The sequence below is a fragment of the Arvicanthis niloticus genome, chromosome 15 (assembly GCF_011762505.2).
Source record: "Arvicanthis niloticus isolate mArvNil1 chromosome 15, mArvNil1.pat.X, whole genome shotgun sequence".
NCBI lineage: Eukaryota > Metazoa > Chordata > Mammalia > Rodentia > Muridae > Arvicanthis > Arvicanthis niloticus.
The window spans coordinates 12,396,925-12,414,293 of NC_047672.1; the positions used below are offsets into that span (position 1 = coordinate 12,396,925).

General features: G+C 38.4%; 1 protein-coding gene across 2 annotated transcripts in view; it reads left to right on the plus strand.

The window, feature by feature from the left end:
* The window catches only part of Skap2 (src kinase associated phosphoprotein 2), a 151,525-nt gene that overhangs the window by 89,969 nt on the left and 44,187 nt on the right, over positions 1–17,369 (plus strand). For both annotated transcript variants that reach the window (XM_034519386.2, XM_076913338.1), the window contains exons 7-9: positions 10,784–10,908; positions 11,775–11,838; positions 12,193–12,327. In XM_034519386.2, the coding sequence (XP_034375277.1) occupies positions 10,784–10,908; positions 11,775–11,838; positions 12,193–12,327 (324 nt within the window). The remainder of the gene's footprint in view (positions 1–10,783; positions 10,909–11,774; positions 11,839–12,192; positions 12,328–17,369) is intronic.

Below are 17,369 nucleotides of genomic sequence, written 5' to 3' on the forward strand. Positions count from 1 at the left end.
TAGAACAATATGCAGTTGAAATTACTGCATCTCAGATAAATTTGAAGTTCTACACAATGCTAGAAGTTGCTCTTCCACTTTGGTTGGTGGGATTAATGACTTAGAATTTAGTGGCCATTTTAGATCCTGTCACTCTATGTTCTATGTTGTGATAGTGCCTGTGAGCTGGTCACAGCACATGTACTTCCCCTCCTGTTGTGAACAAGTCAATGATGGCGACAGAAAACTTAAGTCCAAATTCAGTTATAATCAACACAGGTCACAATGTGAGCTGCCATTATAGAGATGTTGTTTTCTATACTATTATGAGTTTCCATCAAAATCTTATCATTTCTCAAAAGAAGGCCTTTCCCACCAGGCCCAGAAAAGGAAGTTTCAAATGCTTGTGCCTTTGGTTCAGTTAAACTTCTCATTTCTGTCGCAAGGCTCTGTGATTACTGATGTCAGTGTTAGTTCAGAGCCATCAAGTCTTCCTCAAACCCAAAGGAGTACTTGTATTTATATTTTTCTCCAGAAGCCGACGCTATATAAAGAACTTCTAGCTCACATCTTTGATATAGTAAGTTTGCATTCCTGTTTGTATTGCCAGACCTTATGATGCTGTTGTCCTTAGACCGTAGGATGGTGTTGTCCTTAGACCTTACGATGCCCATTGCTGCACCTTCCTCTGTGTCCCAGGTCTGTCTGCAGTGTGCTGCCCATTGCTGCCACTTTATCTTTTCTTCAGGAAAACATATCAAATAACATTTTAATTTTCTTTTGTGTAATCAAGTAGCTGAGTTGTGTAGCTTTATTGTGCATGTGAACCATTTTCTAAACCTGTTTAGATATGTGAAAATTGTGAGCCTCCAAGTAAGTAGGCTTGAGATGAATGGTTCATAGAGGCATAAGGCAGGCTTGATACCACTCACAGAGTTAAACCATACTTCATTACTGTTATGACATATCCATAGCTCACCTTTTTACCTTATTGTGTGTGCCAAAAACCATATTGACCTATCAAAGTAGTAATGGCTTAGAAAGAGTACTGTCGTCCTCCAGGGTATGTAATGCACTTACCTCTGTACCTATAAATATTGTCTGTATTTATTATTCATAGCCATTCAGGTCCTTAAGTAACAAGTACATGTAGTAGATGTTTTATCGCTTTGTGAAGTCCCATCCATCCTCTCCTCTCCTCCCTTTGCCCGTGACTGTCATGGGTCTCATCTGTCAAGCATCCTACATCCTAGATGCTCAGATTCCTATCGAGGCATCCATTCATCCACTTACTCATTTATTCACATTTTTATTTGGTAAACAGTTTTAGATAGTTGATATAAATAGTGAGAATCCAAAGATCCTTAGAGGTGTTCACTGCTTCAGTTGTGTGAGTATCAATGAGAAGAAGATATGAGACTATGAGAATGGATGTAGGAGTTAGGCAGATAGACATAAATTCAGTGAGGTATAATAAGTAATTTAAATTAAGTGCCTTTGGATCACAAAGGAAGGGAAGGGAAAACTAACTACTAAGAGCCTTAGGGGAAACTTCACTGTGATAAGGGCATTTTATTGGGCCATAAAGAATAAATAGAAGTTTACTGGGTAAAGGCCATAATTTTAATTATGTGTCTGTCCAAAATTTGTATTTGGAACCACCTCCACTAAGGTAGTGTTAGGATTTTAGAAGTGAATGGACCATGAAGGCTTTACGCTCATGAATGACCCAGTAAAAATGGTCAAGTGAGCTCTGAAACCCCACTTTTATACTTCTGCCTCCCAAGACCACAGTGTCTCTGCCCTCTGGAGAATGCAGCAGCAGAATGTCCACCTGCAACAGAGGGAAGACCCTTGCAAGACCTGCTGGCATCTTGGTCTTGGCTTCTAATCTGCTAGGACTTTGAGAAGTAAATTCCTGGTGTTCATAAATTACTCAGTAATGGGTATGTTGGCAGTGCAGATGGACTAAGAAAGAACACGGGGTAAAATTAATATTTCAGGTGGGAGAAAAGCAGAAATTCAGTGCTGTGAAAGCCGTGATCCCATAGGTAGGGTTAGTATGGGGAGCCAAGCTGAGACATAGAGGGAGACGGAAGGAGCTGCATTAGATTAGAGACACAGAACAGGTTGAGAAGCCTTCTGAGGTTCTGACAGTAAGGCTTCTCTAAGGATTTGATTGTTAGTGTGGACTTAGGCAGAAATCTGTATGATCAGACTTGGCTCTAAGGATGGATTGAGATGGAGAGAGATTGTCACTAGAACCATTTAGGAGGACATTGAACTGGCCTAAGCGAGAAATTAACACAGCTCTCTCTACTAAGAGAGAGAGCTACTACATACAAAGACTGAATGTAGCTCTCTAAGTCCACAGCTGTTTCCCTCACCATTTGTGGTCATTACCTAGCATTCTAGAAGCTACCCAAAATGTTGGCTCAGTTAGGAGTTTGTTTCAGACCCTGGGGTTTGGGTTTTTTTCACTTTCTATTACTTTTCACATGGTCTTGAGTCAGCATGTGAAATGAACTTTGCGCTTCTCCTCTTTTGCAGAGCAATACGATGGGCAGTTGTACCTATGTGTTTTCAGGGCTTAAACCTCCTTCCTTCTTCCCGTTTAGATAATATGCCAGTCCTCTCTAGTATGTGAGCACTATAGGAGTGTTGGTTCTACAATGTTATCCTAAATTTAGACCAGTTTCTTTAATTAAAAGACATGCTTTTATTTTGGGTGTTTGGGTGTTTTGTCCACAGGTACATCTTGTATTCCATGAGTGCCTGTTGCCCAGGCAGGCCAGAAGAGGGTTCAGATCCCCTGGAGCTGGAGTTACAGATAGTTGCAAGCCACTGTGGATGCTGGGAACAAACCTGGATCCTCCGGAAGAGCAACCACTGAGCCATCTCTCCAGTTCTTAAAGGTTCTCTGTTATATCACATTGTTGTGATTTTCTTTTATAAAAAATTAAAATATAGGGCTAGAGAGATGGCTCAGTCGTTAAGAGCACTGACTGTTCTTTCAGAAGTTCTGAATTCCCAGCAACCACATAGTTGCTTACAACCATCTGTAATGGGGTCCAATGCCCTCTTCTGATAGGTCTGAAGACAGGAACAGTGTACTCATATACATAAAATAAATAAATAAATCTAATTTTTTAAAAAAATATAGAACAAAAGTCATCATAAATTTAAAATAACAAAACTAAAGATTTACAGACAAAAAAGAATTTCATTAAATTAACCTTCCCGCTTTCACATCTCCCACAACTTTACCATTGATAGGGGAAAAAATAAGAGAACGTATCTCTTTTATTCAAAAATTATTTCTGTGTGAGGACATCAGTATTGTATCATGATGACATGTGATGTGTGAGTGAATGCTTGTGTTTATAAGATTTATATTACAATTTTGTTTTTCTGATGTGCGAAGGATACTTTTATCCTATCCTAGCACTAATAATTCTTTTTTAAAATCAGAAAGGAGTGTTGTCAATAGACCTGAGTCTTTGATGTGCAAATATTGACCTTTAAGCTTATTATAATAAACCTTAAAGTGTCCTTTTCCTTCCTGCCTTTATGGATGAGAGCCCCCGTAGGAGGATAGAGAAGCCAAGTGTACACCTGTTGTTTAGTAGGACTTCTTTACTGTGCAGAAGTGTCAGGTATAGACTGAGCTTTGCTAAACATCTGATAGCTCTGAATGGTTTTGGCATATAATAAAGCGGGACCAGTGTAACTTAGGATGACTCTCTAGATACTAAATATATATTTAGATTGAAAATAGATATGTTTAAAATAATACTGTATTACAATGCATAACTCTCTCCTCCTCCATCCCTCTGTGTATGCATATTTATGTACACATGTATTTATATTGTTGTAGTCATGTGGTATACATTAGATAGATGTATAGTTATAGTGACTATATAGAGAGAACTATATATAACTATAGTGTATATAGTAACTATCTAGAGAACATCCATACTTTGGATGTTCTTTGAGTATATATGTATCAGATGCCATTATTGCAAAGCACTGTACTACATTAGCTCAAGGTATGGTCACAAGTGCTCACATAACAGTATGATATGTGGATTGATTGGGTCACTGGCATGGTTGACTGAGTGAGAGCTGCTGAGCCAGAGGAAGTGGCATGAGACAGTAAAGGTTTCCATACCAGAGTTAGGGGTTTGGGCTTTCCAAACCCCTCTTCAAAGGGTCAATCCTTTTCAAAGGGACACCTGATGCTCCTAAGCATTGTGGGTAATCTGGGCTGGTGTCATGACAGCTCTGCTTGGATGTTAGAATGATCACTTTGTTAGCTGGTAGGGAAAGAGGTGAAGGAAGTGAGACTGGGGGCAAGGTGCATTCAGAAGTTGGGGGTGATAATAAATGAAGGTTCAAGGTGTTTCTGTGCAAGCACACTGCAGCTGCTGGTTATCTTAGATGTGCAGCTTTCATGTTGCAGTGAATCACCGTGACACCTTCTATTATTGTAGGAAACTTCCAAAACGCTAAGTACATGTAGGCTATTAAGGAAATATTTATGTGGTGATTGTCTTAACAATGACTATTTGTTCTGACAGTCCAATGAACCATAGTGTGTGTGTGTGTGTGTGTGTGTGTGTGTGTGTGTGTGTGTGTGTGTGTGTGTTGAGGCAGGCTCTCATGTGTCTGAAGCTGGCTTTGAACTCACTATGTAGCTGAGGATGACCTTCAGTTTTTTATCTTACTGGCTTCCCTTCAAGCATGTTGGTATTGTAGATGTGTGTCACCACACCCTGTTTATGTGATACTATGAATAAAACCTAGGCCTTCATGCATGCTACACAGGACTCTACCGACTGACTGCATCTCGGGACCCCATGTCATGATTACTAGAATGTCAGTTTTAGGTGAAAACACTAGATATAGGGATAAAAGCAGAAGCAATTTCAGAAAAGTCTATAACTTACTTTTATTCACAACTACTTTATACTATTTTTGAATATAGAGTTTACACTGTGCTTAAGAATGTGTGTGTCTATTTTGAATATCACATACTACCCCATAAATATTTGTATGCTTCTTCATATCAGTTAAAGATAATTTTTTTAAAAAAAACTTTTTTTAAGTATTTAAGAAAAAGATATGTCTATTGTTAAAATGAAATGCCTGGGGAAAACACCTGTCTGTTTTGGCTGACAGGCTATGAGCTTCTTCAGTCATGGTCACTTATTCCTTGCTTTTAGGCCTGTGACAGGACCAGGAGCTTTTGTGGTGCAAGTTTCTGGCAGAGGAGGAGTGCCTCTCCTCATGGTAGGGAAATGAAGGAGGAACTTAGCACATCTTACTACCTCCCTAAAGGGAGCACATACAGTAACCTAATGTTAGCTTCTGCTGGGTCACTTCCTAAAGGTTCTGCCACCTCCCAGTAGCCCTGCAGGCTGGGGTCCCAGCCAGCCACTTGCGAGCCTGCAGATGGGAGATTCCACATTCAAACTGTAGCCATTCTGCATTAATAACTACCTGGTTGTTATGCTTATGACTTGCTGTTATTCAAAAATGATATGTTAAAAAAAAAAGGAGATAGGTAGAAATTTTTGTTTGCCAGACCATGTTAGCCAAACTTCTAATTTTAATGAAAATACTTTTCTTTGAATCCATAAATGTATTCATAGTCTCGGGCCCTTTATTTAACAAATATATGTAGCTGATAATATTTTCCACATAAAATAGTACTCTATATGTCTTTATGTATAGCTCAGAACACCAAAAAGTGTATTTCAGTCACCTTTGTTTCTGTGAGCTAATAAACAAAAAGAGAATGTTCATTTATCTTTAACTGAAGTCCTAGAATAACTTGCTAATAATTTTTGAACAATTTAGTGAAGGGGTTTAATATTGAGGGATATCTTTTCTTCTCCCTTCTAACAGGCATTAGAATTTGCAGAAAATACGTAACTTGTTCACAGAGGAAAAAGACCCTAAGTATAACTATAGGTAGCATCAAATATTGACAAAGTACATTGAATATGTTTATATGTGCTAGGCATTTGTACCAAGTTTACATTCTCACAAGCAAGCAATAGAAACAGCTTCCCACCAAAAAGGAAACCAGCAGGACAAGGCCAGATCTGACATGTGATATTACTACTGTGCACTGCCTGACATGTGATGTCACCACTGTGCACTGCCTGACATGTGATGTTACCACTGTGCACTGCCTGACATGTGAAGTCATCACTGTGCACTGCCTATATTTGATGACTCTGCACTGCCTGACATGTGATGTCACCACTGTGTACTGCCTGACGTGTGATGTCACCACTGTGCACTGCCTGACATGTGATGTCACCACTGTGCACTGCCTGACATGTGATGTTACCACAGTGCACTGCCTATATTTGATGACTCTGCACTGCCTGACATGTGGTGTCACCACTGTGTACTGCCTGACATGTGATGTCACCACTGTGCACTGCCTGACATGTGATGTTACCACTGTGCACTGCCTATATTTGATATTATGACTCTGCACTGCCTGACATGTGATGTTACCACTGTGTGCTGCCACTGTATTTTGCCAAGAAAATGGATTTTGAACTCTCTCCTGATTCTTCTCTTCCTTCTGTTTGAGAGTTCAGACTGGAGCATTTGCTTGCCTCTCTCCAGCTTCTGTGGTGGGAAGCTTTAGTGCCTGTCCCGGTAATGTCAGGACAAAATCAGTTAAGATGCTTAGGTGCTACAAAGCCTCGTTTAATAAATGCCCTCAGCTTACAGGGGTACTAAATGATTTGGAATGACTCAGTTTTATGGTTTTGCTATATTTTAAATGACAGGAGAGAAAACAGTGGTTTTCTTTACTCTCTCTCTCTCTCTCTCTCTCTCTCTCTCTCTCTCTCTCTCTCTCTCTGTGTGTGTGTGTGTGTGTAAACATGTCCATGTGAATACATGTGCCACTATGGCCATCTTAGTAATTGCTATTTTAAGCATATTTTTTGAGAGACAGTGCAGAAGAAAAAAAGTATAGTTTCAGAAAAAATAGACAATCCAGTTGGATCCTGGTAGATAGCAGAAGATATATAGGAGAACATTGAGGAAGTTGATAGAGGAAAAGGAGAAATCAAAAATGGTACCTAGTGGTCTCATTTGCAGATAGACATTAGTAGAGGTGCTATTTGTTGAGATGGAACCATAAGTCTTGTGAGCGGTTCTCTTCACTGTGTCTGTGGACATAGAAGGCTCAGAAACCATTTACTTGTCTCTTTTTATAGGGGAGGGGTCTGTACAGGTGAGTACATGGATGGGTGCACATTTGGAGGCCAGAGGAGGCCTTGGAGTGTTTTCTTGTATCACTGTTGTCACTGCTTTTAGATAGGTCTCTAACTGAACCAGAAACTCACCATTTTGTCTAGGCTGGCTGGCTAGTCAGTGAGCTCTAAGGATCCACCTGTCTTAACCCATCAATGATGGGGGTGTAGGTACACCTGGCTTGTCGTATTGGTGTTGGGAATTCAAACATACATCTTCATATTTACAGAGCAATTGCCAATGCTACTCACTAAGTCATCTCCTCAGTTTTCTCCCCCACCTTATTTTTAGACAGATTCTCTCACTGGCTGGTATCTCATTGACTAGACTAAGTTGGTTGGCCATTGAGACCCAAGTATCTTCCTGTTTTTACCTCCCAGTGTTGAGACCACTGTAATGTACAGCCGTGCCTGCCTTTCTCTTAGGTTGTTGGGACTCAGCGGAGGTTCTGATGCTTGCAAGGCCAGCACTCTACAGACTAAGCAGCTTCCCAGGCTCCATGGTCTTGCTCTGGAACCTGCGTTTGCCCGTTTGTTTTTCCTTTTCTATTCATCCTACAGCAGGGTGTCTGTATAATCTGGAATGTTTACTGTGAATTGCAATCATGGCTTCTCTGGCTCTCTTTGACTGGAAACAGGAGCTAAGTATGTGACCTCTGGCATGTTTGGGGAAGGGGCTGTATAAAGTAGCTTTACTAGTGTAAGCTGAGGTCACATGATTTTGGTACCTTATTCTTGGGTATGCTACTATGGGAGCACACTTGCTCTGCCCCAGCTCTTCTCTGTGCTGCTGACTTTCCATCCCCAGCAGGACTCCCTCCTTATGCATGTGAGCATCTTTCATGTTACATGGATGAGAGTTTTAGAGTCAAGTTAGAGTTAAACTAGAGGTAGAATCAAGTTTGTAACTGGTAGTAAGTGGAAACTGAACCATCCAGATCTAGCCTTTAAAATCTTGTTTCTCTAGGGCAAGTTGAAAGAAAATCGTTCAGAATTTCTCTGGACGACTTCAGTATTTTGCCTTATATTACTTTCATTTTTTGTATTGGAAGTTACATTCCTCTTACAGTACAAGTGGATCATTGACTGGTGTTTGTGGAATACCTACATTTTTCATGCATGTATTTTTATGTCGGTGAGAAAGATCTGACATATGCTATTAATAACTTTTGTCTTGACATACTTACAATGCTACCAGGCATGTTTAAAGTGTTTAATATTAATTTATTGAATAAATGGTTTAGTTTTCTTTGAGAATGGCAGAAAGAATCAAACCTGTTCACCACTTACTGTTTTTCACTCTTCCTTCAGTATTTTTCCAGTTATGTATTTTACAAATTATGTCTGGGGAGCTCCAGACATAAAAGAATTTATCTCTGAATAAAAGAATTTGTAGATGAGTCATGTTTGTGCATGCTGCATGTTAAATTCTCTCTTAGAAATTCAGTCAGTATATAAGTAGACTAAGCTTCAAGAAAGGCATGTCTATATAATCTGCTCTCATGAAACTGTTGACTTTTGGGTTTGTTAGTACTGAAGATGTTTTGTACATGGTCAGTGATGCTTTGCCACTGATCTACATCCCCACCTGCACTTACTGATCAATTCAGCAAAAGCATCTTAAACATAGATGGACATAGAATCTCCTGATAGCTAAAGGAACACATTGGAAAGTGTTCTGGTACCCTTTCTTTGTCCTTTCTTTCTTTTTTGAGGCCGGATCTCCCACTGTAGTCTAAGCTAGTCTCAAACTCAGGATCTTCTTGCCTTGGGCCCCTTGCTGATTTACAGGCACACACCTGGCCTGTAATTTTCAAGGTATAGTTTTGTAAACCTTATAATTAAGTAGGGAATTTTTCAACCAAATGAAGTGTAAAAATTTTAACTCGAATTTTTTACTCACCCAGATTTAAGTTATGAACAAATAGATTCTTCAGGCTTAGGTTATATTTATCTAACTCTTATTTTTTTCTCATTTAATATTTTGGGTAAAATAGAATCTCCATGGCTTTTAAAAGGTGATATTATTCCAGATGCTAAATTATTGTATTTAAGAAAAGAAGATCTATATTTTATTTTTGGCTGACTCTGCGTTATGGAAGCATTTCTGTCCTTACCCTGAGATCAGTTAAAGAGACTGTCTGTCCCCACTTCTGATTTCAGTGTTGTGTTAATATGGGAAATAAGCCTATTGCCATGCGGCTTTTCATTCAGAGTGGCACAACTGAGTGACGAAAGCTGATTTTCTAGTTTTGGAGTATTAAATCTTTTGTTTCTGTTCCATTTTATCTATCTTTAAAATAATATCTGTCTAAACTAAAAACAGCCTTCCTTGTGAATGTACCAGATGGGATTCAGGTCTGCTTCTCTAGTTCCCTGTCCACTGACTGGCTACAAAAAGCTCTTTTTTTTTTTTTTTAATACAGTGAGAATTGTATTATACACAGAGGGAATGGACATCAGATTGCTTAGCCCCTAAGACAACGGAGTCACAAAACAAATTACAAAAAAAATATACAATATTTGGAGTGTATAACAAGTCTAGGAAAGACTGGCCTCTCGGAAGGACAAACGTTAAAGAAGACTGATGCAAGCTCTTCATTGTACTCTGTCAGATAGCCCAAGCTCTTTGTACAAAACGGGAGGAAGGCGGCCTTCTGGTGATTCTTAAATGGTCAGGGAAAATGGTAGAGAAACTGTGGAAGCTGCTTGGTCCCTTGGAATCACACTGGTTTGATCCGGTATCGGGGCTCACCTGGTTGTAAATATGCTGCTGCACTAGTAAAGCACCATTAAGGAGACTAAGTGAGACTGTCATAAGATAGCCCACTTCCAGAGATTACTAAATACCAGATGCTTCGTGTATGTCTCAAGGATGTCTTGACTCACTGAGAATGCTTTTAGTAGGGATCTTAATCCACTCAGGTTGCCATTAAGAGTACCTTAGGCTGATAGTTTATATGCAATAGAAATATTTTCTCAAGTTTCCAGACTCTGGGAGCATTAAGATCAAGATACTAGTTCATTTGAGATATCTGCTGTATAGAGAGCAACTTCTTGGTGTCCACACATAGTAGAAGCATAGAAAAAAACCTCCAGGGACCTTGTTTCTTTATTTGCCTGCTCACTCTTCTCCATCCACATGGCATTGCTTCATATTTGCTTTCCTTTTCTTCTTTTAAGATTAAAAAAGAAATGTTTGCTCTGAAGGTCTGCTTAGGCAGTGGTGGTGCTGAGGGAGGTCAGAGCAGGAGGTGGGGATGTCCAGCAGGCTTCAAGTAGTCCACACTTCACCCTTTTCAGGTGAAGCTAAAATGTCTATCAAATTTAAGTTCTAGTGCTTAGATTTTTCCCTGTGTATTTCCACACGTCCTTTTGAACACCACTATAGACCTCTTCCCCCAGTTCCCTAATAGTTCCAGATTTAGAGTTGTTGAAGTAGCTGACTAAGATTTCTTCTGAGTCAACAAATAAAACCTTGAGTGAATGAAGCTCTGATATTCTCTTCTCTTCTATAGACAAACAGCAGAAAGGAGAGTTTGCAATAGATGGCTATGACGTCAGAATGAACAGCTCCCTTAGGAAGGATGGGAAGAAAGATTGCTGTTTTGAAATCTGTGCTCCGGATAAACGTGTCTATCAGGTTGGAATTTTAATGTTGCCTTGAAATTAACTTGATAAGATGTCCTGATTTCATTTATGAAAACATTAACGTTATATTAAAACAGCTTTCCCCAGCATGTTAATAATAAACATCATGTTTTGTACATTGAACATTCATATAAATTGGAAATACATTAAAAGTTTTCTGATTGGTTCAAGTGATATATGTCCTTGGAAAAGATCAAATGAATCTGTAATTTATCAGTTCACATCACATGTAACATTTTATATCTATTTTAATAGAACTGTGTGATTTCCTAAAAGAATTACACAGCAGAAAGAATAAAATTATCAAAGGAAAAATATTAGAGTATTAATGCATATTGTATTGCTTGGGGTGTGGGGAAAATGAAGATGCATTATCAGCTCTACAACTCAAGAGCTATCAGCTAGACATCAACATGGAATGTATGTTTAATAAGTTTTAAATATCTGAGATTGCAGTTGAAAGCCAGTTAATTAAGTTGTCAGGTACGGTGTTGGAATCTGACAAGAACATTTTTAAGAAAACTGTACCCAGCAGTCTAAAGAAATTCATGGGTGTCTTCTAATTGTCAAGGGCAAATTTTGTTCATCAGTTCTGCCTTTGACATTGATGAAGAGAAGCAGCATTTTTCCCTGTGCAGCTGCCAGCTGCTGATCAGAGTTTCAAATCCATCATCCTCTGCTTCAATTACATAAATTTGTCAAAATTAACTGTACATTATAAGAAGCATCCTTGCAAGAACAGTACCCCTAGACATGAAAAGAATCACTAATGTTCTAAAGAAATGCTAAGAATGCAGCACGCCTCTCAGATTGCACCTACCATTCCAGTTCTTGTTGTTTGGATTTTTTTTTTATTAGTTTACAGCAGCCTCTCCCAAAGATGCTGAGGAATGGGTCCAGCAGCTGAAGTTTATATTACAAGGTAAGAGCATCAGTTGAATGTTTTCATGTTCCTTACATATTAATTTAGTAATGGGTTGAGTTGGGTTTTCACATATAAAGCCTTCCTGACTTCTGTGAGAGGGATTGGGAGAACATTGACTGGTATAATAACATGGTCCATTCACTTGGGTTTATGAGAGCTTCTTCCCTTGAATACAGTTGGTAATTTTAAGATTCACGAATGTATAAGACCATTTAAAATGCTTTTAAATTAAGAGTACAATGCTACAGTAGTAGCATGTAGGTGTTAGTTTTCAGAGTTGTGTTCATTTAACACAGAATTAAGTCTCTCTTGCATTCTTTTTTAATGTGCTTTACAAAATGTATTCTGAAGACATGGGATCCGATGTTATTCCCGAGGATGATGACGAAAGAGGAGAGTTATATGATGACGTTGATCATCCCGTTCCAGTCAGCAGCCCACAGAGGAACCAACCAATAGATGATGAGATTTATGAGGAACTTCCAGGTATCTATTTTGTGGTGATACACTGAAAGAGACTATGGCTCTTATTCTGAGCCGTGTTTGTGTTTGTGTAATTTGTTATCAAATTGACAACTTGAGTAGGGAATTGTGAGCTATTATGAACAAAGACAAAGAAAACTATTTTATGAAAAGGTTTCTGCTTGAGACATTTCAAGTGTGGGTGCACACTTATGAAAAGTGAAAGCGACCTTAGAATGAAGCAGATACAATCCTCATCTCTTGGGGCTTTTGGCTCATTAGCATTGTTTATGCTACATAATTTTTTAATTAAAAAATTGACTTGCCTTACAGTTTTTTCCACGAATGTACACATCATTTTTTTTTTAACATCTTGGAACTTCCATTTACCAGAAGTTCTGTGCACACCCCATATGTCACCAGCCGTCTGCTCCCTAGTCCTCTCTGCTGGATTCCATTGCCTTGTCTTAGAGGAATGGCATTGAACTGTAAACAAGGGTCATGGAGTTTTGAGAAATGTTTTATAATTGGTATTTTATCATAAGTGGGAAATCAAAAGGTTTCCTTACTTTAAAAGTTCAGGCCTGATAAGGTATTGTTATACTTCAGTAGTTGGTTTACAGCAGAATTAATTACTTACTGGCTCCTTGACTGTATGGTGTCTAAAACAGAAAACTAATAGTCTGAAATTTAGAATTCTTGGTCTGTGACAACACGCTTGTTTTGTGACTAACACGCTAGGCTGAGATTGCCCTTTCCCTGCCTGTTAAAGGAACTCAGTGGGGAAGAAAGGAGATTAGAAACAATGTCAATGCAGTGACTATCTTTCTCTGATCAGGCAATGCAGTACTTTAATATAAATCTTTAAAATTGATTTTAAAGTACTTAACATGTCCCAAATTAATGTCCAGATGTCATTTTCATTACAGTCAGTAAAACATAAGGACCATAACATAGACTTAGAGTAAAAAATTTTAAATTCTGACTGTATTAGTTCAGTGATATTTCTTCATCTATAAAATGGGTATAATATTATTTGGAGAATCAACTGAAGTAATTCAACACAATTCTTTCCTTGTCCAAGTCCACAATAAACATAACATTATTATTTTTTTTAATTTACTTATTTTTATTTCATGTGCATCGGTATTTTGCCTATATGTATGTCTGTGTAAGGGTATCAGATCCTCTGGAACTGGAGTGACTGACTGTGAGCTGCTATGTGGGTGCTGAGAATTGAACCCTGGTCCTCTGGAAGAGCAGCCAGCCCCAACATCATTATTTTTCATTGTTATACTTGGTGAATTCATACAAATGTTTATGTGATGTTCTGACCAGATAATAGTAATGATGGCTGTTATTAAAAAGTACATGTTTATCTGTGAATTAAACCTTACCACCCTAGAGGAGGATACTTAGCACAAAAGTATGATTTGGTGAGAACAGTGATGTGCGAGTTTCTGTTGCTTTGTAGTTCTTTGTTTATAGCCCCACTTCCTGGTTCATCCTAGGGACATGGCATCAGCCACAGCATCACTTAACCTCAAGTAGAAAATCTCTCTGGCTGCTTGGTTTAGTCACTGCATCATTAATACGGTTACTTTAGGCTTTAAAAGCACTTGTGACAGGACTGAGGATGTGACCTGATATAAAACTGAAGCATGAAGCCTTAGACATGGTTTTACTGCCATACACATTTCAGCCCTTTAGACTTTACAGTCAATATACTGTGTTACGGTTGCTGGGTTAACTGTTAAGTTGTGTGTTTCTTCAACTTTACTCTTCTTTCCCCACCACCCAACGAAAGAACTTCACTGAGAACAAAGATCAAATATTCAGTTGTTTCTATAGCAAAGTTCAAGGAAGATCTCCTGTGTAGCTTGAAACTTGAGGCAGCGTATGAAACCTCCTCTGACTGCAGATGTTCTTCCTCACCACTCCACCTCCCCAACATACATATATGGTTTTTGGCCAAAAGCCATGTAATGTTGGAAATAACTGGTTCTTCTTTAAGTAGTGTTACTTCTTGCAGTAGTTCTAGTAGAAATTTCAGCTGCTGTGAGGTTTCCTTGCCTCTGCCTGGGGTCCCCTGATGCTGTACAAAGTGATTGAGCTTGATAGAGCCAGCAACTGTGCCCCTGGGAAAGAGCTGTTGTAAGCAGCTGTGGAATGTCTCCTGCTTCCTTCTCCCCTGCGTAACTGAGAGTCATTTCAACATCTGCACAGTTCAGCAGGTTTGTCAAACTGAAGCCCGCAGCTACAGAGGGGATTTTTTCATAGGAGGCCCTAAAGTTATCCCAGAGTTATAGTTTTGTTCATTTAAATATTTGAAACTGGGAAGGTAACTTTAAATTTGAAAAGCATCTCTCTTTCAGGGTTAAGGCTCAAACTTGTTGTGTTCACTACTTCTTTGAAATGTAAATGTCTTTTGAGGTCTCAGGGCATATCTGAAGACTGTTGGTGTATCCAGCTCTGTACAGGGAATGTTGGTCTCCAAAGTCCAATTGGTTATGCTCTCAGAGTTAAATAATAATTCTATTTTAACCCAATTTCCTGTCAATTACATACTGTTGAAAACTAATCCCCTGAGTTGAGAGATGAAGCACACAGATGCATCTGAAGCACTTGCAGCATTGACAAGCTGCTCTTGATGCAAAGCCTTCTTCTGAATAAGGCGAACTCTTGCTCTAGAAAGTGTATTTTTAATATGAAAGAAACCTTCAGTGTTTATGTCTCAATAGTAAGAGGGAAACATTGCTTAAAAATTATGTTGTAAGATATTGCTTGAAAAATGTTTATAATTCTGTGGGACTGTAAATAGTTTCAGAGGAATTTTCAGTTAGAATATTCTAACTTTATTGCAGAGCTTTATCTTTAATTTCCTGTTCATTAATTTTTAACTAACTTCAGAAAAGAACAGAATAAATTTCTAGATTTCTTTGTGTTTAGGGATTTATAGGGGAATGTATTGTAGACAGGCTGAAAGTCTTTGGCTTTTCTTCAAGTACCCCAATGTTTTGCCATCTTTTTTTCTGTTTTATTACTACTTATTAGCATAGGCCAGTAGGATTTGCATACATCGTGATGTTACTATAACATTCATTTGCTTGCACAACTATTATATTGGCTAAAGTATGTTGAACTGATTAATGACATAGTAATGAACTCACAATTTCAGAATGTATGGTCAGTTTATTATTAGAACTACAGAAAAGCACTTCTGTCTTTCTGTGAATCTTGAAAGCAAAACAGTACTTGGGAAATAGTCTTAGAAACCAACTTAGCTTGCCCCTCCTCAGCTTAGTGAGTTGCCTGACCTTTTCCCTTTAGTGGCAGGAAATGGTATATTAATAACAACCTGATTTCTCTAGGCACAGATTGAATAGAATCAGCTGGCTAACAAGAATGGTAACAACTATGAGTCTATTAACTGTGCCACTTTCTGGGGAATTGAACTTGAAATGTCTCCTGGCAAGTGGACTAGAGGAGAGAGGGCAATGTAAAAACAGGCAGACAATTTTCTATTCCATTAACCTGTTTTTTGCCCCCCACTCTCTGTATTCTTTTTTTTTTTTTTTTTAAATAACTTTAATAACAGATTGGACTCTTTGGAGCCAGAAGAGGGTGTTTTTATTCTTTGGTCACTCAATTCCACTTTAAATTTATTCAGCCCAACTGTCTGTACCTAAAATGGAATGTAAAGTAAAATGCTGCTATAAATTGTTCAGTGAAACTATTATGTATACATAAAGAAGACCACTGTTCGAGTACTTAAGTTTGAAGTAGTTTCCAGCAAGTGAGCACAAATGCAGATTTAATCAATAAATAGTTGCAACCTCCCCCAGTCCAGTTTAGCTTTACTTTGCTTCCATCAGTCATAACATCCAGTTAATACCAAGGCCACAGGGGCCTGGCAGTCTCCAGCACTAACACTGTCATAAGTGACAGAGGGTCCTGACTTCAGGTTTTCTCATTCTTTCTTTGGAATGCAATGCAAAGGTGTCAGTTAACGTTCACAGAGCCACAGTGTTTTACTGGCTCGGTATTGTAATCCAAGAAGCCCATTGGTATTCTTGTTTCCTAAATGAAGTCACTGAAGTATATGTGGTGCTACTGTCTCCTACGAGGATGATAAATACATTCTCCCAACTAGATGACTAGAGTTACATTTTTAGATGGTTTCAATCTCATACTCTGCTGAGAGGATTATGTGAAATTATAAGAAAAAGAAAAATATTATAATCACTGTGTATTACATAGTGCCTATTTATGTACCTATCCACACATGCATATATATTTATACACACATACACAAACACACAATGCATTTTTGTTGAACCCAGAGTTTTGTGCAAGAGTTCTACCTGTTTGTTTATTTTTGGTGACTGAAGATGTATTTTTGATCTTCTTTATATTATTTTATAATAATGATATGAAGTTTTGGAATACAGCTTGTTTGCCATGGGTTGCTGTTAGCGTTGCAAATAAGTTTCTTCATTATAAAAAAATACATGTTAACTCAAATGCATATGATCATATATATAAACCCAAATATTTATGAGCATGCAAAACATGTGGATTTGTGTTGGTAGAGACAAATAGCTCATCTTTGAGAGTCAGTTATATACCAGCTGACTACAGCCAGGTTAGACTTTTGTTACCAGGGTATGTTTGGTGGTACTTGCTCTGCGTGTGTGTGTGTGTGTGTGTGTGTGTGTGTGTGTGTGTGTGTGTGTGTGAGTGTGTCTTTATCTATGTGTCCATACAGAGATGTTGCTAAACCTGAACATCTATAGGATACAAAACAAGCTCCATAAAAATAATTATGTGACTCAAATGCCAATCGCACTGAGGTTTTGGAGCCTGGGCCGCAGGGATGCATTTGCTGTCTCCACTAGCCTTTACGTCTTGAGCTATGAAGACTTTTACCTGATTTCCACATTAGAGTTTTATTTATGTTTATAGGTACAACATAAATCTTTTTAAATATATAAAATAAGAGATACATAGGTTGTTCTAAGTCTTCATAGATGAGCTCAAGTTTTCTGTTACCGTTTTGTTCCTGG